Raw genomic sequence first — 25,749 nt, 5'->3', positions numbered from 1 at the left:
ACTGAATTTTTTTTTCGGATCCCCCTCAATACTCTCAAAGAATCTCAAATCCCCCTCTGTATGATCACAATAATCAAGTTCCCCCAATTATCATAGTCACATATTTATCAGAGATGTACGCACCGAAGAAAATAAACATAAATTGCGAATTTCTGCTTGCAAATATTCAGCACTCTCTTTTTGTCACTCACATTATTATTCTGTAGTGCAGTGTGCCCTTTAACAAACATGTATTTCGAGAAACTCTGTGTCATTTTGAGATGTTGAAATTTTTCTGCGTTATTTTCTTGCGTTACCAACTGTTGGTTTGCTTCGTCGCCCCGTCATATTGGCACACTGCTGTAGTGGTTATAGAAATGTTGTCAGCTGCAACTTGAGTTAATGCAAATCTGGTCAGGTCATTCAATAGAGCCCTCTGAAGAGCATCCAAAATAAAGATCATGATAGAGTATGCAAATTGTCCTGGCTACACTTTGCCAAATAGTGAAAAAGTGAGGACAGTAACCTACCAAAGATTTTTTAATAAAAAGTGCAAGATATATACGACCTAGATGCTATTCATAAACAGATAAGACTGGCAAATTTAGAGAAAACTAAAAAGGTCAGTTTATTGACAAGTGATTTCATTTAAATTACAATCTCAACTTTCCAAAATGTTGCTCTTGTCGTATTGTACAATGAGAATGTGGACCTTTCATTCACTGCATGAACTTGAAATGAATGGTTTTGTAAACTGATTTTCAGTTATTTTCATGAAAACAGTGGCTTTCCATCGTACCTTTGTAGAATATCAATCATGGTGGCCCCATTTTTCTTCTTTAATATTTGAATATTTTAGTATACCAGAATTCATAAATCAATGCAAAAGTATAACGATAGCTACCATTTGTTTTATCATACACCCTTATGCAAACAATATACAATATAAAATTTGATACTTTGCAGTATTTTGCATTTTGTATAGGCCTAACTCTAGCCTCTTGTTTATTTCTTATTCTGTTGAAATAATCAGTATTCAGCCCATCAACACAAACGACATGTTTGTAATGTACACATATTGCTGCCGGTTACGTTCTATATACATGCACCTCAAAATGTCAATATACAGTAAGACTGCTACATATCAATACTCAGCCTGTGTGAATAACTTTAAAGCATTTCAACATAATTAAAACAATAACTACGAAAAAACGATGTTGATACACAATACAATGTTTAAAAAAATCAAGTTTAATATATCTACTGATCATTAATATCTGTGTTGAAGAGAGCCAAAACATTTTCAAGTCCCCCGCCTCGTACGCCAGCAAAACTTTCAACTGCGCCCTCTACTACCCCAAAAAGTTTCGGAATTCCCCCCACCCTGAATTCCTCCAGTCACCCCCTCCCCCATTAGCGGTGAACGCAGCCTTAGGCCTGGTGTTCCGCGACGAACAGTTTCAATATTATGGCGATGCTAAAAGCACGTGGCACATCAGTGAATGGATTTCGTTCGATAACGTTGTCGTCTACTTCCGTTATATGCGTCCATGTTAATTATCTTGATTTCAAATTACATGATCAAAAGTTTACCAGACATCCTGCATGCAGTTAGTCATCTTTTTCATTGCGTGTCATTTGCTTTCACTTGATGTACTGCCTAGATTGGCTGAGAATCAACTCCTTAAATTTACCTAAATTTTCTGACAGTTTTGGAACATGGATTATGTCGTCTACTATTTATTTTTCTGCATCTTCCTCTTTTCAATTCACTCGAAATGTTTTGAGTCTCACATCTTCGAACAAAAGTTATATATTTCCTCTCAGTACCTTTTGTTTTACTTTTCTGTACTTGTGACGTATTGCGTCAATCACAGTCCTGGAGGGACTGTGCTTTAATAAAATGCATTTGAAGGATTTGTTGTTATCGCCCATGAACACAGGGTGGACCCCAGAATAACAGGAAATGCACTCTCACAATGTAATCAATCTTATGTGAACAATACGTACTATCCCTCAAACATTATTCGTGAAGTAGAAATCAATTAGTTACAGACCACGCGTGGTTACAGACGGTTAGTGACTGTGGCATGCATTACCAAAGTCGTATCAAATGACGTCATTTTTGTCTTTTTGTTTCTTTCTTTGACACCATGTGTGAAGTATGTGTGACCCATTCACTAACAGATGAAAGTGCGGGTGATGTAAGCAAACAAAACAAGTGAAGATGTTGGTTTTCGGGGAAAAGATCCACTTCACTTTCTATGATACCGTCGGCTGGCGAATTTCACACCACCATTGACTTACACTGCCAAGGTTATTATTGGGTGAAGAAATCGCTCCTTTACCCCACCATGGAGCTTAAAAGTCCTCTTTCAGCGTCATGACCCCACCGTCAGGCACAGACAGCTGTGTGTACTTGTATTGACAAGTCTAATGCTTCAAGATTCTGTCGTTCTGGTATACCGGTATATCTAGCCGTGGACAATCTCTTGGCAGTACGCTAGCTTGCCGAACTACAGTCACTGTAGGTCAAGCCTTACACAAAGATACCCTTTTCAGTGACCTAGGTTTTTGTGGAGGGACCGTGGTTTATGCAACGAACAGTATTTACACAATATTTAGAAATCGGACGAGTATTTGCTCTTTGAAATTCAGATTAGGTTCAGTCAACAATCAAAAACAACATAAGCTGATTAGCTTATTACATTTACAACTTCACCTTGATGACAATTTAGAAAATCCTTTAGCCACCATCGCACCTATATTTTGAACTTTTACGAAAGAGAACGCTTGAATCAAATCGAAACTTTCTTGGGCAAATCAAGTCATGTCGAAGCCAACTCTTCTAAGCGACATTCAACTTGTGTGTTGTTGTTGTTGTTTTTTTGGAAATTAACGTTGACAAGAACACATACGTGCCTTACCTTCTAATCCTCACATCTCTCAATATATATATTATTTCTCATCACTTCAAGACAATTCAAGGAGCAATCATCGAAAAGCTAAGTCAACACCGTATTGCGGAGAATTGAGTTTTCTTTTTAAACGTCCAACGAATGGTAAACATAGTGAGAAGCAAAAATTAAAGAGAAATGGGTTCCAGAGGTCAACCTCCCCCCCCCCAAAAAAAAAATAATTTTTGTTTGGAAATCTAGAAGACACGTTATTTTGTAATCGTTCGCGTACAAACGCACTGGCTGGTTGTTACTGTCAGAGCAAACACTCACAGTTTCAGCAGCCTAACCTAGACCGTTGTAGATTCTCAAGGCTGGCTGCAAATACGAGCTTATTGATATTATAACACATTTTTATTGAATTTATTAATTTCAGCAGACTCGCATAGATGGTAGAGTGATCGCGAAACCAATATCACATTCCGTAGCGATCCAGGAACTCCCGTGTACACCCGAGCTAAGTTTATAGCAATGTGGGCTAGTCCATGGACGTACCACAGTACGCATGGCTAGTCCAAACCTGGCCCTAAGTCTTAAAAGCCATTTCAAGAAGAACTCTTAAAGGTTCTATCTCCATTCATTAATCATGGGGTTAAATTAGCTACACAGCATGAGAAACTGCAGAAAATAAAGTTTTTTTACTTTAGCTAGAGTTCAATCAGTTGAGTCGTTACTCCCATCAGCATGGAGCTAGTAGACTCCTACTACCTCCATGTTCCGAGTCTATGCACTTTTGAACCTTTCTTTATAAGGAAGTACGCCCCCGAAGTTGAAAGACTTATACTTTCACTCGAACTCTCTCCGCAAAAGAACTAAATCATTCGCTTTATACATAAAGAATAAAAATGAGGTTACCGTTCAAACTTTGTTACCAGAGAAACAAATTACTAAATATTTCCCAACATTTGAAATTCAAAATGGCCGCTACACATGTTAATTCAACGAGGAAACATTTAATTTTCAATTTTCACAAAATAAGCCAGTGAAAACGTTTTTGCTCGTTAGGTTTCAAAATTTGTCCTCGCAAGTAGTAGACCGTAAAATATTTCGAAAAGTTTCTGTCCGAATATCTGTCCCGATTCGCAGCACGCTGAAAATTTGTCAGAACGTGGAAGTAGCAGAGATGGTCAGGACAAAATCAATAGATTTTAAATAGAATCAGTTGCATATCTTTTAAATATAAGAAGGATGTTAATTTCTTAGGAATCACCGTAGCAAAACGTCTCCACGTCAGTCCTACCTTGTTTTATCTGTGTCCCTGCATTTAAATAAATGTAAGATGACAACATAGTGAACACGAATTAAATGGTAATTGTTTGTGGAGGGACTGTGTAGCAACGGAACACTATACACATCTCGACCTTTTGATAACTCAGTGACTGGTATCCTGCATTGTCTACGTGATGGTGTGTGAAACGCCTGACATTACGATTGTTGACAACCGAACCATTCGCTTTTAAGGTTGCTATCTTCACGGTCAGTTTAGCTATGATTCGTTTGTCAGTTGCAAGACTGAATATGGAAATAATGTAGTGTATTGATCATGGATTTAGCGCCAACAAAAGACAATACAGATTAGTCACAATGAGACACGTGACAGGGGACCTAATCTGTGGGCTGCCTCTTTGTGCACTAATTGCATCACTAACAATTACACGACAATCTTAACAATTAGACAATACATCACTAGGACCATTTTTCATGTCAGTGGAACATGGATTTACACACGAACATTGAAGAAGCACACATTCACTGTGCTAGCTCCAAATAAGGAATGATACGTAAGCTTAGTATACGGCAATGCAGTAACGGAATAGTAGACAAAATAGCAAAAAGGTATGAATCAATGCATTTCGCCAACAATAAATTTGCTGGAATAAAATTCTAAAAACCTGTCTGTTTATTGCTAGATCGTATTCTGTGTAAATCACTATAGTCTCTGACATCGAAATGTGAAATGTTTCGAACTTGCATCTTTGAACTGCAACTGTCGCTGGTTGGAGATGCCTCTATCACGGTCCCTCCACAAAGTGGAGGGACCGTGCCTCTATACACAGAATGGTGCGTGACAATATTAGCATCTGATAAACACTCCGGTTTCTAGTATTGGTTGGATCATGGAGGTCAAGAGATTACCTCTGTGGCTTGAAACGGTTACCCTCCAAAATTTGTGATCACCCGCACATCATCTTATAAACCACTCTACTAAGTTTATTTCTAGCATCTCGTTCACACTCTTCCCATACACCCATATACATCGTACCAGCATTCCGTTTCTTACTCACTCCGATCAGGGTGTGTAATGCAGTAGATACTGATGTGAAAATATCTTTCGTAAAAACGCCTGTGATTAGAAGAAAGTTTCTCCATTTGTAGTTATCAAAATTTTGAATGGCTATTTATCACAGGATTTTAATCCGTGTTATTGTAAGACTTGCATGGCTAATTTGAAATTCAACTACTTTACCATTGTACAATGCCTTGGGTGGTTGGTTGCCAACGTATCGTCCTATTGTTTGGTGATTGACAGCCAGTCAGCCAAACAAATACAAGGAATGCTAATGTACCTTTTGTTCTTTCAGCCAATCGTTTGCCAGGGATGTAAATTACGCGTTTTTGTTACCTGAAAGGCTGGGATTCCTGGCAGCATAGATGTAACACATGGTTTTGTAGATATTTAATGAGGATCCACGATTTTTTTTCAATCGAAAACATTTATTCATACAAAGACTAACACCTTGAAATAATCGGCGCAGAATGATGATTCGGCAAGCGGAGATATCGCACCATCCGTACGCTCAATATTCGTCGTCAACGATAAGTGTCGACCGATCTGCATCTCATTCAAATCAACCGTCTGACGGAAACGCAAACGGTGTGAACATGCTAGCCTCGGATGAAAACAACAGCGACGGTGGCTTTACTATTACTAACTTGCTGTCTTCTTATCGAGATGGCGGCGGAGGGGCAAACAGCCACGTTTATGGAGACCCCGACAACGGTCCCAGTGCCACACCGAGCGGCAACAGCACAGACGACGAAGCATCGACTGTGTCGGCATCCGCGGATTCCCAACCGATCAACTACCGATCGCCTCCTGACTCAAACAGCAGTGCAACTTACTTACACAACAAGTTACCAGCACCGAACATATCGCTGCTGAACGCTAGTTCACCGACAGACTTTCAGAGTCAGTATATCAACATGGATACTGCTGGCTACGGCAACCAACAGGCAACTTTCACACACGCATCGCCAACATTCAACGGCTTACGTCAACCAAACACAGCTGGCTTCAAAGGTAAAGCGTGTGTCTACCTCTGCAATCGAGATCTGTGGTTAAAATTTCATCAGCAAAACACTGAGATGATCATCACAAAACAAGGAAGGTAAGTCTTTCCCTATGTTTTTCTGCCTTGTCTTGCTGACAAATACTGGAAATCAGCAACGAACACCTGTTTCTATCTGGTGTCGGGGAAATGTTGTACAAATGAGGACTGTAAGCAAACGTAAAAACATAACCCATGGAAGATGTAAGGAACTGGACACACTTCTCTGTAATATACCTCTCTCCCTTCGTGATCTTCAGTAGTGTTTCAATTAAAACACCATTGTGAAGTCTTTTAATTGCTCTTGTCAATAATAGAGTCAAATGAGGCGTAAAATATCTATGTTAGTTATTTCATAATTTATGCAAGTTCACATCAACTTTTCGCCGAAACGCGCATACTTAACTTAAAACGTGGTAACTTACCGTACATATCTTCTGTGGTACCGTTCATATCTTCTGAAGCCCTTTACTTCATCGGGGATCTGACAAGATTCACATGTGGATTAATACAAACGTGAATCTTTTGATCACTGACCACAACCCAAACACTTGTTGGAGTTTAGGAAGGTGATTGTCTGTGGTTTCATACGTTTATTTATTAATTCGACTGCTTCATTTGGATTGAAAGCTTTCTCCATATCAACAAATTTATTTCCACTTTGAAGCCATGTCTATAAGATTGGAGATTAAATTCCCTAACCAGTAAAGTTCAGAAAACGATTGCAAACAAACTCTGAACTGATTGAGTCAACAGTGCACAGTTTGGTAGTGGGGGAACTTGTCATAAGCATGGTAAATACCATAGACCCTAATTACTTAATGTATAATAAGCAAATCTCACTTGTTTGAACAGGTTGTTACCCAGTGGTATTTCCTGTAGTACACCCCTAACATCGTATCGAAAACTGCCATAGAGAGTTAAATGTGTAATCATTTATCAACGCTTTAATCGTATGTGATATTCTGTCAAGAAACGAATATAATGCTAATTTTACCGAGTCAGTTAATGTTTGGCGTTCTTTTTGCAAGAGTTGACCGCGTCTGTTTAGTCGGTGAGGTTTTATTGTCAGCATCAGGGTAGTGGTACAGTATTTAAAGAATATCTCCATTCCTTCAGCTTCAGTCGCTTTCACATTAAGTCTCTTAAACTCTTGATAATAGGGGAAACATGTTTTGGCCTGACGTAAACATCTGTCTTGTGACAATATACTAGTAGTATCTGATATGCGTAAAGAAACCGCATGCAAATAGTACAGCTGAGAAGCCATTTTGTACACCAGCAAGATCGTGATTACCCGGTAAATTCACCGTCAACCACAGTTTGGAATTGGGGTTGTACCTGTATAACACTTGTCGGTTCTACAGTCAAGTCTTGTGATGCATTGCACAAGATGATATGAAAGAAAAATGTTAGGATAACCTAATTGTTTTAGCTGTTTAAAGTTGCTATGTCCTTTCGAACGTCAAGTTTTATTGCCGCTGAAGACACTGACTATAAACCATACAGTTGTCAGCTTAATATCTGAACAACTAATTGCCGACTTATTCAACTTATAACAAAAATGATCAAAATCATATAAACCGTCAATTGTCAACTTGCTTTCCGCCCGCAGTACCCTTGCCTTTAATGACACCCTTACATGGCTTGTGAAATAATTAACTTTAACTTTTATCTTTTTAGAAGTTTACAATACATGGTTTCCGTGCATAGTCTCAACTATCCTCTTCGTTGATGAAGTAACAAATAAAAGTTACAATTTCCAAGTTAGGGCGTTTCCTATGTAAAATACATAATGCGGAGCGGTTTTTTAATATAATTGAATTAGTTTTTAAAGGGGCCATTTTTATCAGCTTTATCTATGAGTAAATTGACGAACTTTGCACAAATTTCAAAGGAGAACAAAGGACTAAAATCACATAAACAGTCGATGTCAACAACTACTAATGCGAGAACCAGGGATTGGATATTGTCCCTTTAAGAATCCCACCATCACCCACACAAATTTCTCCGCGCTTGGTAAGTCCATGGATTGGGCATTCTTCATACTTTGTTATACTGTCATCACAAAAAAACTTGTATTTTCAGTAAATTATTGACGCATGGTCTTGTCTGGTTTTACTGATGTCGACAACATCCTTTTTTGTAAAAGTATTCAGGGGGCGATTTCATTCTATCACTACAGTCACGGACATTTCGCCACTACACCAACTTAACATTGCAACATGCAGATCCAGTCTTTCTAAGGATTGTAGTTGTCTGATCTTTTCTTTTTAACCCGATGGCAGCGTTGAAAGTATTTGTTTCAGTGCTTTTATATTCATTTTGAAATCGCCTCCGTTCAATAAAAGCAGTGCCTAAACTAAGGTCACCAAACACTGAGAAATATTTATCTCGTATTAAATACGTGTCAAGTTGCGGAAATCTAGTTGCGTGTTTTGACGAAGCAATCGTTGACGAAGTGATGGTGTATCGTGGCTACATGCCTTCATCATTGTCACCGAGGTGGAAAGGTGACGGGGATGGAGCATGGGTGGTTGCTTACATTCCTTTTAATCACAGCCCATTAAATCATTTTCTGGTTGAGTAAACGGGTAGTCTTGTGAATCAAACGCTTTGTGTCGCTAGTTTCCATTGAATACCAAAATTCACAGGTTTATCACATTCACCAAAGCAAGCTCACAAGTTGACTCCAGAGTCTATAGTCGGACAGTAAGTCATCTTCACTTTAAGAGTGAGTGATGCCTTTTAATTTCTTAATATTTTCTTTAAACTCGTGCGTGGAAGCTGAAATCTATGCGGAAATTACTGGGACTGAAATGATATCGCATGTAGAAAGGTGAATAGTTTAACGCGTGCTGTACATTTTTTATTCTGACACGAAATCAGCTTGCAGCATTTTGTGCCTCGCGGTCCACATAAGAGTTGATGGAGAAATGATTTTACAATTTAATTTCTACAACCTTTCGTTGTTTCGTGAGCCGCTGGACTCACACGTCAGGAGTCTCCTAACGAATAAGTCCAGCACCTCACGAAACAACGTTGTGGAGATGAAATTGTAAAATCATTTCTCCATCAACTCTTGTATATTCCGCTCTACTTTTGTATTGAACACTTTGCATCGGACCAGTCGTCTGAACAGCATATTTCGTGTGTCTGTCTGTCTGTCTGAGTGTCTATCTATCTATCTAGCTCTCTCTCTCTCTCTCTCTCTCTCTCTCTCTCTCTCTCTCTCTCTCTCTCTCTCTCTCTCTCTCTCTCTCTCTCTCTCTCTCTCTCTCTCTCTCTCTCTCTCTCTCTCTCTCTCTCTCTCTCTCTCTGCCTGCCATCACGGTATCTATTCATATTTCTGTAAGTTTTATGTCGGAAGAGTTTTTAACTTGCTTGCATGAACGTTACACAAAAGGCAGTTTTGTTATTTAGAAGCTATACAGCTGTAACAAGCGCAGGGTACACACATAATTTAGAAGCAACGCGAAAACATTCAAAGCAAAATTTAACTAGGTAGGATCCTCTAATCCTGGTAGCATTCGCTCCTTGTTAATTGTTTTTGAGACTTGGACAACACATCGAAGCCCAAGTCGATTCATTTTAATCGTTCAATCTGTGAATTCGCATTCTATCGGAACTTGTCAACGACATGGAACGTTCATTCACATCCTCCATCCACACGTATAAGGCAACTATTGTATATTTCTTTTACTTTACTTTCTCCGCCAACAGCAGCTCATACAACTTTGTTATTGTAACTTTGAACTATGTAACGTATGACTCTCCGCACTCCACGGGTATGTTGTAGCACCAACGCGATTAATTGATTTCATATTGACCGCAGAAAGCAACATTTTTCGCTGTTTTTTTTTTTCCCGATATATAGGTCGTTGGGTAACTTCTTCGACATTTCTGCTGTGTGTTGTCAAATACTTATCGGTAGCTGTCATAATACTAGCCGATACTGTGATGTGACATGATTCATCATTGGCTACCATGTAGTTTATTCACGCTCTTCAACAACTTCCACTCAGAACTGAATCTTTGGACACTGATTACCAATGTTGAATGCGGCTTTTTTCATCTAATAATTTCCACTGTCTACCTATGTTTTACCATTCAACCGTTACCACTCAACCTTTGTATAAACGATGATCCATGGAAACAATGGGCTCCGACATTAAATCGTTTGCAAACTGCAACGTTGTTTTAGTCACTCACCGTCTTCAAAGACTCTCTGTATGCACTACCGAGAAGCTTGAAGTTGGACAGTTTTGCTACTTGCTTCGTTTTAGAGACTCACACTAAGAGCATGATTAAATTGATGGCAAATCATCCAAAATGTCAAAGCACTCCTGTAAGTATCTGAGTCAGAAACCGTGAAAGAAGTAATTTTCATGACGAAAATCAATGCCATGTGACCGTACTCATCAAAGATTAATATTTAGTTAAACACGCATAGGGATCATTTAAAAAGGCACCTTAAGTGAAAAGTGTAAAATTCAAAGCCACGTGACCAAAAGGGAATGTAGCAACACATAAATTCTAAATATCGCACCAACAATATAATTGTATCTTGTTAGTTTATCGAAATATATAAGATCATTAATTGATCATGGGAAAGCGCATATTGTTCAAGCTAGTATATGAAGATTTGTCGATTGTAAAGAGATGAAAGACAATTCACGACATGGGGCAGGAATAGGTATTAAATATACTTAAAATATTTTTTAAAAGTAATTGGATCTCATGTAGCAGTAATCAGTGAAGAATCAAGTTACTTTTGATTATTTATGAAAATCAAATGACATGAGAATACGAAACGTGTAAAAAAATCAACAACATTTAACCATCAAAATGTTCTACAGAATCCTACTTTGCTTTTATGGAGAGGTTGGATTACTATCAGATTTAAATCAGCTACACCATGATGACACTGTACAGCGAAATTTATAACAGCATATCTTTCATAAATATCGACATAACGATGAGAAAGAAATCTGTAGACGGAAATGGGACTGCACCAGTAATGTAAGTGTATAGTACGGTTTACTTACTTACACAGTGATTCGTTGTCTAATCGTAGACACATTTACTGTGTTCATTTAATATCTTAGCTAGTTCTAGTAAGAACGACAGAACTACTCAGTGTGAAAAAGTAACAAGACATCCGATCCAATATTGCCCTGAAAAAAACCTCGGAACATGCAATAAAAATGATATTAATTAATAATAATAATATTTTTTGATCTATTATTGTAACATTAGCTTAAAAGTAACATATGCTGCGGGTTGTTCGGAACAATCTTTATTTTCAATCTCCATGGATTTATCATAATGAACTGTGTTTATTTCTGTTCAGTTTGACAGTGGAGGTTATTTCGTGTTGCTAATCAGTGTATGGTCCTCAATTACAATTCAATGAAAATCCCTCAGAAATGTTGGACAAATTTCTCAAAATTACAACAATTGCCATAATTTGTTGGGTCTATAGAATTATAATACAGTAATTTTGAAATGCTACGATTATCACTGTCAGGCCGAACTAGCGGTTGCATTCGTCGTTCGGAGACGTGTAATACTGTTTAAAAGTCATCTGAGAAACATCCAAGGAATACCATAAACCTATTTCATACCAAATGAAATTTTGTCGTTTCGTCCTCGCTTTCTCAGAATTGAACCTTTTCGACAAACGTCTGGCTTTATCGCTAAGCATATTATCCATTTATCTCGTTAAGGTGAACCTATCTTATTACTCACAATTATTCCAAAGTCCGTGGGGCATTGCGTTTACAAAATTTTGATTTCACTGGAGAGAGAGAGAGAGAGAGAGAGAGAGAGAGAGAGAGAGAGAGAGAGAGAGAGAGAGAGAGAGAGAGAGAGAGAGAGAGAGAGAGAGAGAGAGAGAGAGAGAGAGAGAGAGAGGAGAGGAGAGAGAGAGAGAGAGAGAGAGAGGGGGGGAGAGAGCGAACTTTGGCAAAATGATATATATTTTTCCAACCTGTTTGAGTTGAGACAATTTTTTGCAACGCTTGAAATGTGTTTTAACTAAATGCAAGTTACTTTCATTTCAGTAGTGTGAAGAGAATGAATCTCTGCACATGCAATTTATCAATTGTAGTTATATGATATTTAGACTAGTTTAGACTGCGTATAAACTCTTTGTTTGGGATTACCATGGCAATATTTCGTTGAACACACATGTGATGGAAAAAAGAGGATAGCATGCAAATGGTCCAAAGGGAGGTGCGGCCTAATCAGACACAAGAGCTGTATTCTCATAGATTAGTCATAACGCAGGATGATAAATGATGAGACCAAAGTCAATGACTGATTGCTGATTTATTCGGAGTAATCTTACGCCATGGTCACCATCATGCTTCAACCATCCAGTTTTAGATTCACGTCGATCAGTAAATTACTTTGTTGCTAACACCGATTCTGCAGATATTGTAATCCATAAGTCAAGTACCGTTACACATCTACTTACATTTACCAGGCCGCTATCATCATTAGCTGCTATTGTTTATCAGTTCAGTTTCAGAACCAGTGTTCACCAGAACTGCATATTCTTCAAACACTTATGTTGCATCGAAGAACCGTTTTATCTGTAATCGAGTATTTTAGTGAAATCCGTGGACCATTTAAATATCCATAATCGATAGCTAATTTCTGTAGTTTTGCGTTTCTCTGAAATGGCGCTAGTACAACGCAGTTTGTTCCAGTTGGCTGTAGACAAACTACAGACGTTGAAACATCATAAAAATAGCTGGCTGCTTTGGAGATAATTCAATATGAATAATGAGTTTCAGTAAACCGACTGGATAAAAGCTTTCGAGACTCTATACATCGCAGTCCCTTCGAAGAACCGTGCTCAAAAATGTTATTATTCGGTTGTTGTAATGAACACTTTTGAGATGGAAAAGTCATGTTCAGCACCAATTTTAAAATCTTTTCCAATAGACTTAGTCTTGGTAAAGTCTTTTCCGCCACGAAAGAAACGAAGTAAGCGGCTGCATACAATAGACGTTAATCAATATCTTAGATGAAATCGTGCTTGTACAGTGTGTGATCTAACTACAAAAACTTATCATACGTTTTGGATTGCCTGTTTCACTTTCGTCGGAGGATCGTTGTGAACAAATAGCAAATAAGATAGCTGTGCGGTGATGGTAAAGTTTACCATCAACGTTTAGTTAGTGCTAGCTGTACCGATATCTAATAGCCTCTAGGCAGTATTGCGAAATGCTCAGCTTCAGCGTGCGTTGATTGGTTTTGGCAACAAATTTTGAAGATGACGTCATAGTGGCATGTCGAAGCTGTTGGTGCTATCTCTATCGGTGTTGATATCCCGTATGCAAGGGAAAGTCGACCAGCAAAGGTGATAGTTGCGATTTATTTCTTGATTCACTCCGTTAAAAAGGATTTTTCTTAATGTTATATCCGATATTAGACCTGGTCACATTTTATTGCAAGCTGAAACATATCGAAAACCTCTAAGGGACACATTTTTCTATGTTTTAATGCTACTGTCAGCACATCAAGATATTACAGTTTCGCACAAAACTTTGCCACCATCGCAGCGTTAATTTCTATATTCTCATAAATTTGGAAACTCAAATTTCGTTTTAAATGCAGCGAAGATTTATGTTTTTAATGGTTAAACTTCTACAGCGTATATAGGTTTACCATCGACCACAGTGCCGATCTATATTTTTTCTAAAAATTCATCTTTTTTGGAATTGTAAATTTGGTGGTAAAGGTAGTCATGCAGCGTCATCTAACGCTACCAACACTATCATTGACGTCAGTTGTTTCAATATTGTGCCGTATCTCACTCATTTCTCCTTGTCGTGCCTTCACTGTGTTTATTTTACACCAATTCGAAACTCATGACGGCAGATGATTGGTTATCAATAGTAGCAATGTATTTGAACTTTTGAATCCCTGAATTAGTACCTTATAGACTGTTTGTCGATTTCAATTGGAAGTGTGAAATCTCTGAACAGAATGCCCCATACGGCGACTTGTAGATTCCGTCCAATTTCTTTTGACACTTGGATTTTTTCGAGGTTGTCATTGGTCTATATCTTTCAGTAGCATCTCCTTGCATAAAGCAATGACACCAAAGGCGCCTTTCATCCATTAGTGCCTAACCTTTCCAACAAAGGACTAATTAAGAAACACGCGCTATGGTTGCCTAGATTGGCGTCCACTAGTAGCATATGGGCGACGTCACTGTAAGGCGAACAAAACACCGAGCTCCTCATGATTGACTCGCCCATTGTGCACAAATATAACAATTCTGGCCCGTTTAAAGTCACCCCTATTTGTACCATCAACAGCGATGGAACAAATATTGTGTTTATGTGATGTGAAAGGTACAGGGACGATGTGAAGAGAGAGGCCTCGGTAACTAATGTGAGTTTAGAGTTAGAAAGACTAGAGAGTCTTCAAATCTTGCATCCTGATAGCGGATATGAAAACTGAGAGTTCATTGTATCTGAAGTAGAATTGTCACATCATTATCCTATCTAATTGTATTCACCTCCTATCGTATTGTATTTTCCAACCTCTAAGGAGCGTATTTAAAACCGTATCTGGCTGTAATGACAAACTTCTTTTTTTCTAAAATTGTAGTAATCATCCACTTAAGGTTTACAGCTTCATTTGGTAAAATGTTTCCAACATTGAACGGAAGCCCGACACATTTCCTTTCGCGGAATCAGTCTCTTCATGTTGACTACGGTCTTCCCTGGAATTGATTCAAATATCCGGTCAAACGTTAAGTGTCCAATAATATTTCAGATTTATAATAGCATAAAATTATCCAAGCCAACTACAACGAAGTATCACAACCAGCATCTAAGGTTTATCGTAGCCAGTAACGTCATGACAGGCACGGCAAAGATAGATAAATAGGTATGATGTAAATGTCAGTCTGATTTTCACAATTTTTCTGTAATCTTTAAGCAAAGATGCTAATGTTCCTATTCAGCATATACTTTAATACTATTTGAATACTTTAAACAACGTTCGTCTTCAGTGCTGTACCTGGTGTACCCGGACTCTTTGTTTGTTATTAGACTATTAGATAAATCAATATGAAAAAAACATGAGTAAATTAATTTGAAATATCTCGAACAGGTGAATATCTTCAGCCAGTCTTTAACTGGCCATTTGTCAAATTGGAAAATACATCATCGACACAAACTTGTCATGATCAACTTGAGGTACTCTCGTCACATAATAATAATAATAATAATAATAATAATAATAATAATAATAACAACAACAATAATAATTGTTATTATTATTACTTTTATAAAACTTTGGTCTTGCATGTTGAACCGTGCGGCATGAGGTCGCATTGTATAAACACATTCATTATACAGTAAATATCTGAATACTTTTCTAAAATATACTTCAGAAGAGATTTTGAAAATTGCCAATTTTCGTATTTAAAAAATGCGATGGGTGGTGCTTTCCTAAAAGTACATTTCCTGCTCGGGCACGTGTGGACAACGACTTCAAAACTAGGAATCCGAACTTTGAAAAATTATTTTACAAAAAGGAGGGGTACTAAAAATCGAACAATTTCCTACGGATTTTCATGAACAGTTCTCAAAGATCATGTACATTTCCCATGTTAAAATTACGCAGCATACTTTTCTGATGAAAAAAGGTCACCGGACCAAAATGCAGCGATGAAAGTACTGAGAAACTAATCTTTTTAACCAAACCCTAAGTCAGAGTGGGATTACCAAAATCATTCATCAATATTCATATTAACATTACGTCCTCGGCATGGCAGTACGGGTTATATGTTTTACAAATACATTGTACACCTTGCATTTTGTTTTCAATTAGCACTCTATTATGCACGCCGTTCTCAGAAATTATTTTGATGACACTCCCTTAATCTTTGCGTAGGTTTGATAGTTTTCACTAGAAAGTGTTAACTTTCAGCTACATCAATTAGACAAAGAAAGTAGTAAGAGACTGGATGTGAATTTAAAAACTGAACACATCGTATATGCTTGAGGAAATGATTACCAATGAAATAAAAGGGGAATTCGTGTGTTTTAATCAAGGTCAATGTCTTTTAAAATCGCTGAAAAAGCAAAGTGTTATAGTGAACAGTCAACTGCACATGATACCGATACTTTTGAAATTCTGGCACTGTGATTTGAAATTTCTATGAACACGGACTCCGGTCAGTAGAGACTTGTAAAGGGATGCTGGCCAAAACATCGCACAAACCTTCAACAGAATTAATACTTGTTAGAACTCGACAGCATTATACCTCTATGAAGTAGCCCTAAATTTGATAATTCTGTAGCTGCAGTTATTTTTCACCGCATGAAATAAGAACCTTAGATCTGTGCCTTTGCCCGCAAATCTCCTGTATATCTTCTCATGACGTCAGCTTTCTGGGAGTAAGAGTTCAGAGGATCTAATAAAGGCTGAGTGTTTTTGGTTTTTTTGCTATATTTTACACTGAAGTCACGTGATCGGCTTATTTTGCCTCTATTACCAACAGACATTAAGAATAAATGCAGAGCTTGCTATTTTTTCCGTTGCTGTGAATGTGGCGTAGAGGTTTAGCTTGATTAGGGAGCAAAATGAATACACAAAATTGTTATGTAATAATAGTAAAACTTTTTAGACGTCTTGTGAGTTATGATTTCGGATTTGTCAAAGTCTACTTTGACACGGGTAGCTTCATTTGATAAGGGGCTACAGTCAATGACGGGTGTGCAATTGAGCGGAATAAGCCATGTCCGGCGACCTTTGATGTGCACGTGCGTCCTTTTAAGCTCCAGTTATTTTTGAGTGCAGCCACAGTCACGACAAGTGGATGACAGGTACCGCTTTCCGCTGCAACAATAGAGACTAATTCTAAAAACCAGAAAATCCTAGATAAGGACTGCCAGCATTGTTTTTTAAATGTGCTTAATTGGCAACGTTATTAATTAGCGTTGAATGCCACACGCGCCGCGGATAACTATCGCCTGTCGCTGTCTGTTCAATTTATGATAGCAAATCCCAATTTGTCATGGCTAGAGCCACGTTTTAGGAAACATCTCGTTAACCAATTTCTTTATAATCAGTTAATTTGGCCAGTTCGGGAACCTGGTTATTATAAAAAATATATGACTATTGTGCTAAAACTTACCAAGGCCATGCTGTGAATATGCTGCTATTACAGTGCGTGTGGCGTGGAGGTCTTTCAGTGAATTTCGGCCTCACATTCTAATAAAATCACTTTCATATTCCTTACTTCTAATATTATCTATGCTCCGGGTGAAAAATGTTACGTATTAAATATCAAGTCTTTAGAGGGATGTCGGTTTAATCTTTGGACAGATTTATGTCTTCTTGAACAATGAATGAGTGACGTTGGCATTGGTGATTGAACGCACTACCGGGATTATCGGTATTGTTTGGGACGTGTTATTGATGAAGACTCCAGAGACTGGTGTGGCTTCCAGGCTTCTCTACCGAGTTTAGATGGGCGTAATTGCAGGCTACTCTGTCGGCTTTAGGTGGGCATATCCAGGCTACTCTGTCGCCTTTAGGTGGGCATATCTAGGCTACTCTGTCGCCTTTAGGTGGGCATATCCAGGCTACTCTGTCGCCTTTAGATGGGCGTAATACTGGCGAACATTTGTACTTGGAGCGATTGAATGAGTCCGTGTTAGCACATAGTCCATGTTAGCACATAGTCCGTGTTAGCATAGAGTCACAAAGGCAAATCAATAGCGTTGTTTGCTCTTGGTGGTAGGAATCCAGAATCCCTATGACGGCATACTCAGTGAACAAGTTCAATGTTTTATTACTGGACTCAATTTCTCAGCACGCTAAGCAGACATGTCTATCGTAAGGTATGGTTTCAAGCATGAAGGAAACAAAAATTCGAATAACAGATTATTTGGTACTGAAAATGAAATATTCTGGTGATGAAAATGAAATATTAACAAATTTTGGATTATGTATATTGACAAATTTGTTGGATATTCTCACATTGGTGAAGCTTAACGGTAAAACAGTGAACAACGTCATGGTGAAATCATGAATGTTGAATGAGAAACAAACTCGAGAAACATTAAATGACTGAAAAAAACCTAACGAAGCCATTAAAAAGGAAATAACCATTGGACCTTATGGGAGGGGTGGTAAACAGGCAGTCGTGCAATTTTTAATGCACACCGAAAGTTACAAAAAAATATTATGCTGTGTGTATGATTGGGAATGGAAGATATCAGTCCCGGGAATTGAAGATATCAGTGTTACTATCGTTTAATAAATACACTTTGAATGGATAAAATGATTTCAAGGCTGGTTTTTATCGTCGCATGAACTTACTGTGTGCATAAGACATGTCATTCTAATTCTTCTACTGTTTCTGTGTCTTGCAGGCGAATGTTCCCGACATTAAGTTTTCGTTTTACGGGACTTGATCCAAGCGCTCATTACAATGTATTTGTTGATATGGTACTGTCAGATCCCAACCACTGGAAGTTTCAGAGCGGTAAATGGGTACCATGTGGTCAAGCTGAACACGTACATCCGGGTATGTATCCCAATAGTCAATCAAACAAAGTTTCATCTAACAGACATATGCTTGCAGCGTTGCTTGGATAGTCAATCAAATGCCCGAGATCGCAGGCCGAACCTCGGTAAAAGTGTATTACTGAGATTCGGTCCTTGGCTTCACACTTCAATCCCTGGCCTTTCGATCGACTATCCAAGCAACACTGCAAGCACCTGTAATCTATAAACCATAGACCCTTTTTCTCGAGGGTCTATGTATAAACACATTTTCCTGAGTTATCATCTATCTAACCTACTTTGACTAGCCAGTTATCACACACATACACCATCGGTTGACTACCAAAGTCTCTTTCGTTGATTTGTGCCACAACCGTTGAAGCAAAAGTTCTTTCAAATAATCAGTTCGAGGGACCCTGGTTCGTCTTTCTCGTCTTTTCATGCTATTTTCTGTCTTTGAGATGCTTTATCAAACATTCCCACTGCGTTGCTATAATTTGAAAGTATGTCGAGAACTAAACTACAGATGTTAAAGTTGTCGCAATCACAGATACAGACTATCCATAAATGTCTCTACTTATTTCAGTTACTGTCACAACTTCAGGTCAAACGCCATGGGCTTGCTTTTACTACTTATTATCATAGACTTCTGAGAACATCTTTCAGATCTGTTAATTACAATCTCTGTAGCATATGGTTTACTGCTATGTTCATCCAAAACCGTTTCGGACATTGAATAGCAAAGACACAGGTAGTCTTATGCTCCTCCTTTACCGCCCTTCAGCGGTAAGTTGGTTAGTTTTTGAACTAAGTTAGTTACAATCATTGATTTAGAAGGGATTTTTCAATATAATATTGTTTCTAATTTTGACTCTCAGAGCTGCGTTTTTCAAAATCTTGGCAAGGAGAGCATTTCAAAATACGTGGATACGTGATTTAAGATAACACAATAGCATGGCTTTTTGCATCCATGCACAAAGTAAACGAGCACAGGGCAGTATACAATACAGCGTTCCTCCCAGAATTGCATGACAATGCAATTCTCATGTTAATAGCTTCTATTGTCTTCTGAACATTAAGAATGGGGGCCACGCGTTGGGAAGGCCACAGTCCCTCAACTCATTGAGTGGTTGGACTGTGGGTAGGCGTATTCTGCAACGTCTGTTCACGGTCACTCCCCTTTGTCTGTAAGTTAACCATGGAGGTAGAACGAGATGTGGACGAACCACGAATGGTAGAAAAGGGACCTCTTATACCGTCCATGATCGCATTAAACGACAATGTCGATGAACTTTGCGTGCGAAAGCAAGCATTTGCTTACATTTATGAAAGTTATTTCAGCATGTGCGCACTATAACATAATTATTGCTATAGCTTAAGAGTTAGTCCTTCGCTCGGCAACGAAGAGTGAAATACGTAGACTCAATTCAATGCCATAACCATAATATTATCTTTCACAATTGCATTACCAAAACTGTTAGCTCTGCATACACACCCAAGGGTTATTTTTACTGTAATAAACGTACGAGCTCTTGAGCGGTGTTTTAATCGCGCTATCTCAGATGGTCACATGACAACTTGCAACCAATCAGCTTTGTTCTCAACATCACCACATGGCTTGCCGCCTTTTCGTTCACTCTGTTTTGACATTGCTGAGGCTGCGGGTGTTTCTGCCCTCCCACCCACCCTCTGTAATAATGACATTTTGAGATACTTTGAGCTCTCTTTGTACTTGTTCTCTGCCTTTACCTGCTATTCCTGTATTGCTTTTAACAGGGGGCAGTAGATTGTTAGTAGTAGTAGTAGTAGTAGTAGTAGTAGTAGTAGATTGTTAATAAAGCCTCCTTTGCACCAAACTTGGATATGTCTGTGACTGTGTGATTTAAAGGAAAGTATCCCCTGCTTAGTAGGCCAGGCAGTCAACTTTCAATATATCTTAGCTGATCCCCTATCGGCAAATTTTAGAACGATCGGATCGCACTGGTGCAATTATTGAAGTGTACATATAATGTAAGACAATTGAACCTTTTATTGTTTTTAAATCCAGGTTCAAATATTTATATCCACCCCGACTCTCCGAACACTGGTAATCATTGGATGAAACAAGAAGTTGTTTTCAGCAAACTCAAACTAACGAACAATAAAGGAAAAGACAATGGACATGTAAGTAAATTACTCGCTGTCTCTCTCACCATAGACAGTAGTAGCGCTTCTACTGTCTATGCTCTCACTCATAAAGTCAATTCACACACTCTGTGAGTATATCAGGGAGTTTTCATTCAAATTACCAACTGTCTATGACTGGGTTTTCGAAAACTAATTCGATTTCATATTATTAATGCTAGAAAATTAAAATGGGTGATGAGTTTCGTTAGATTTATCTCCAAATAAATATTAAATTTTCACAAGTCGACAGCAGTATATATGCCTCTTGTCTGCTTAACCGCTAAAATCCGAAGCTACTCGCTGACGTAATATTCTTGCCTTATTCACTCCACCCGTTATTGACTATCTTTTTCCTATACTCGTATCCATGGCACCTACTAGTAGAGGCGCAGTGCCAGCCTAGGCAGTATCCGGTCTACTGTCTACAATGCCAGAGTGTAATGCTAGCCGAAACAAGTGTAAAACCCGTAAAGAATGAAGACAATCATTTTTCTAGATCTCTTAGACCAATGCGATGGAGTGTTTACTTTCTTATGAAAAGTAGAGAATCCATAATGACGGGGCGTTACCTCCCTTGTCATCAGTCACGGAATCGGAGTTTGAAACGCAAGTCGCTTCCCCTCCATGGTTCGTTCCTATTATGTGGGTCTTTGATTTACTGCTGGTATTGTGAAATATTGTCATCGTGACCGACTGTTGTTTTTTTATTACGAGGCGTGTCATCGACTGTGACGTGTGACGACCGTTTGTAAATCTGTCACTACGTCACAAGATGACACTGAAGTAATACATACAGCATATTATGAAGCAAAGACTTCAATGACTGCAATGACTAGTTGTTATCTGAATTATTACTCCAAGAATACCATCCCGATGCTGAATATTGTGGTCAAATTTTTCGTCTACTACCTGTATATGCTACACAGAAATACTTACCTATAAAGGTACAGTTCCTCACCCTCAGTTCTTGCATCAGTGAAGTACTCTTTGTCAATCTTCAGGTTTCCATTGAAACTTTCATCAACTAAATAAGCCTTCTGTTAGACAAATGTGATAATAAACTGGGGCATTTGAAACATTCCTAGTAGAAATGAGCCATGGAGGGTAAAAAGATTACCTCCATAAAATGAATGACGATAAAACATTAAAAAAATTGATTAGTGATTTCTGGAGTGCGCGATAACTAAAATGAAGACACTTTGTATACCCTCCTAGTTTAATTATAGCTTGGTTCAATTCCTTTTCAGATCGTTTTAAACTCAATGCACAAGTATCAACCACGTATTCACGTGATCGAAGTAAGTCCAAATCGTCCACCTGATCAGAGAACGTTGCAGACTCATAGTTTCCCAGAAACACAGTTCTTTGCCGTCACTGCCTACCAAAACACTGACGTAAGTAACAATATCAATTCTTGCTATGTATTTAGTGTACGATACTAGTTGTTATGCTAATCTATGTTGGGGTTGCCGTGTATAGGTTTGATAAGTACAAAGACGTACACGTCAGGCTGAGAAAGATAGGGGTCCTATAAAAGCTGTGAAACCTGGGGACTCTTCCTAAATTTTCCGTTAAAGGGATGCGTCAAAAGCCGGCATATTTGGCCAATCCTTCGGTCACAATCTACATTTTCTACAAAATGATGGGTTAAAGTTCTTACATGTAATTGGGGCCAAGAACTGTGCTGGAGTCAAAATCGGGGGTCAAAAATCTACATTTTGATCAACATTTTCATGATTAGAATTATCCGTATAATGTAGTAAAATACAAAAATATGGTCATGCTGACGAGCTAACACTTGCGAGCTTATACTGCTTCAAAAACAGGTAACATGGATATTGATCTAAGAAATCTTTTCAATTACAGATAACTCAACTTAAAATCGATCATAATCCATTTGCCAAAGGATTCCGTGACAACTATGACAGGTGAGTTGCTCCTCCGAATCTTAGAGCGCCCTCTACGGATTATATCATCATTAAACAATGTCAACTTGCCTACTCCTTTTGCTACGCGGTCGTCAGCTTATAACTCTAAAATCACGTTATAGTAACGTAAAATGAATGACATCGATGAAAAGACAATGTTCTGCGTTAAATTGAATAGTAACATAGTGAGTTAAAGTAGTCGAATATCTTCTATTTCCATTTGAAGTCGCATATGCTAAAGTTGTTGGGAAGTTTATTTTTTGATGTATCGAGGTCAGCAAAATTTGAATAGTAAAAACTGGAAGTGCACCAGTAAGTCTACAGTTACGAACATACTAAATGTTACGGCTCGGTTAAGGTTGGAATTGGTTAGGTGATATTCCAGTCTACGTCTATGATTAATGATTATCTTTGTGAGTTGCTTCTCAAGGTTTCTTTCGAACTTGGTGATATCATCCATTCTCTCTCATCCTAGTTTTAACAGAACCATTGACCGTTTCACGCCATCTCCGACCCCCACTCCTGTACATAGCAGTCATTACAACGCATCATCTGGGCAGACGCGCCAGTCACCTTACCCAGTCGGGATGCCAATACCAGCGGCCACTTTCAACGCCATGCAGAACGGCACAGCTACGTCACAGGCTTCAATGATCGGTGAAGTGACAAAATCGAAGACAGGCGACATTGTCCAGGATGCAATCAAGTACGAGAACTTTCCACCCAATACCGTCACTCCTCACAGCTACGATATGAATCAAATACAGCAACAACTACGCGTCAACTACAGCCGATCCAATCTACTGCTCACCACAACTCAACCATACATGGCATCGACATCCACGTATACAACCACAACTGCCAGTCAGCTAAGGTCCACCAGAACCTCGTCGTCACCCAATCAGGAAGATCCTAACAGTTCCTCTTGGATCAGCACCCCTCTCTCAAACTCCTCCAGCGATTCGGGTATATATGAGCAACCCATAAAACGCCAGAAACTTTCTCCCACTGCCGACTCACCGGAGTCTTTGCCAAGTCGTGAAAGTTCACCAATCGCGAAGGCAATAAGAAACGACACGAAAGAAGATGAACCGAGAGGTAATGAAGAGCCTCCAATTAACCGTCCCCATGGTAACTTCTACGGATATCCCCATTCTTACTATGGTGGAGGCGAAGGCTACCCTGGCCAAGCTTACCAGCATTACAACGAATACCAGACAGTACCAGTTGGTGAAGTGCACTATGGGAACTATCCGCCAATATCTGGATTTGGTGGTACTTACTAAGATTACATGACCCGATCGTGTAAAGGACACATTTCCCCTTTAACTTTTCTTGGTCTCACACTACAGTTATTTATTAAAAAACCCATAATTTCTTGCCATAACTTTTTTTGCCTTAGAAATGTTGTTGGAACTTTTCTTCTTGAAACACCTTCTTTTCACTACATTTACAACTTTTTGTGTGCAAAATTATTACAAGACAGTTTTCTCGGCAGTGTAAACTTTAAAACGGTCATGCGCCTCTGAAATTTCGTAATTTTTAATGTTTAGTGAAAACCACTGACTGGCAAATGTCAGTGTTGGAAATAGATTTCCTTTAGGTGTCGGTTAGATAGTTTAGCATAGTTTTAACTAACCCTTTAGATTTTCCATTTAGAACTTAATCTTTGCGTTGAATGCATTACTAACCATGGACTTTTAAACTGCCTTACCTGCCAGAGTGCTTTTTCTTGTGAAGAAAGTAAAACAGATGGAAATATTTTGGTAAAAGATGCAATTTGTGTGTTTACTATGTGTAATATTTGCCTGAAAGGGACAGTAGCTTTATTTTTTTTTTGCATTTTCTCTGTAACCTTATACTGTGTATCCACTGCCGTCTCGTATCTACTGCATAATCGTGTATGTCCACTAGTTAGCTTTTATCGCAATCTGTATATTATGTGTTCCTTTATTCACGTGATAAATTTGCATAAATAACGTAAGCTAAATTGTACTGGGTTTTCTTACAGTGCACTTGTCATTTGTATGAGCTGGACAGTTGAACCCTTTATAAGTGTCTTAGGATATTTTTCAATATAATAAGTAAAAACACACCCGCTGAGATCATTTTGAATAGTGCAACGCCCTCTTGTGACACCGTCCGTCTCTCGACTGCGCAAATATAATTGAAATCACCTTCAAAGGCCACAGCTACTGTCTGTTCGTAACATTTTTTCATTTCAAACAACTCACTGACCTCAAGATTTGACATTTTTTGACGAGTATGACTACTTTATTTGTGAAAGATTCGAATGAAATAAATTGTGATTGTTTTAATTTACTTGGAAGTGGTCTAATGTGTCTCATTCGTAGTAGAAAGCTGAATTTAGACTATGGCAATTACAGTGTAAGATTTACGGAATTACTCATAGAATTAATATGAGAGGTCAACATTTAACGTTACTTATCATGGTTTCTTGTAGGAGAGTTATGACTATTGCCACAGTATAAGATATGTTGCCAAATGATTTAAAATTTCAAATTGTCCTTCAGCTGATCATGTCAATGTCGGAAATGCCCAATGACATTCACAGAGCGTTTTATTGCATAGTGAAACCAATAGGTGGTGTGTGATATATCACAAACCCTGCTAAGGTTTCTCATCGGAAGGAGGACCTTGATCGCTTACACAGTAACATTGTATCTTGTAAGAGACAAAGTGGTCTTTGCTCCATTTTGCTCATTTTATGGTGGGTCAGAAAGTTGAAAGACACTGAAGGAGAGGTAGATAAACACGATTTCAAAGCCACTCACATTGTAAAGATGAACAAAGTGGTCAGTTGCCAATCAAAAAATAGTCAGC

General features: G+C 38.4%; 1 protein-coding gene across 1 annotated transcript; it reads left to right on the top strand.

Moving 5' to 3' along the window:
* Positions 1-5,539: 5,539 nt before the first annotated feature.
* LOC139116193 (eomesodermin homolog) lies at positions 5,540-25,227 on the top strand. The gene is made up of 6 exons (XM_070678751.1): positions 5,540-6,325; positions 18,679-18,833; positions 20,859-20,974; positions 22,225-22,371; positions 22,844-22,905; positions 23,381-25,227. The coding sequence occupies exons 1-6, from the start codon at positions 5,694-5,696 to the stop codon at positions 24,189-24,191; spliced, it is 1,923 nt and encodes a 640-aa protein (XP_070534852.1). The 5' UTR covers positions 5,540-5,693; the 3' UTR covers positions 24,192-25,227.
* Positions 25,228-25,749: the final 522 nt, after the last annotated feature.

Source organism: Ptychodera flava, chromosome 17, assembly GCF_041260155.1.
Source record: "Ptychodera flava strain L36383 chromosome 17, AS_Pfla_20210202, whole genome shotgun sequence".
NCBI classification, from domain to species: Eukaryota; Metazoa; Hemichordata; class Enteropneusta; family Ptychoderidae; genus Ptychodera; species Ptychodera flava.
This window is presented reverse-complemented; position numbering and strand designations above follow the sequence as displayed.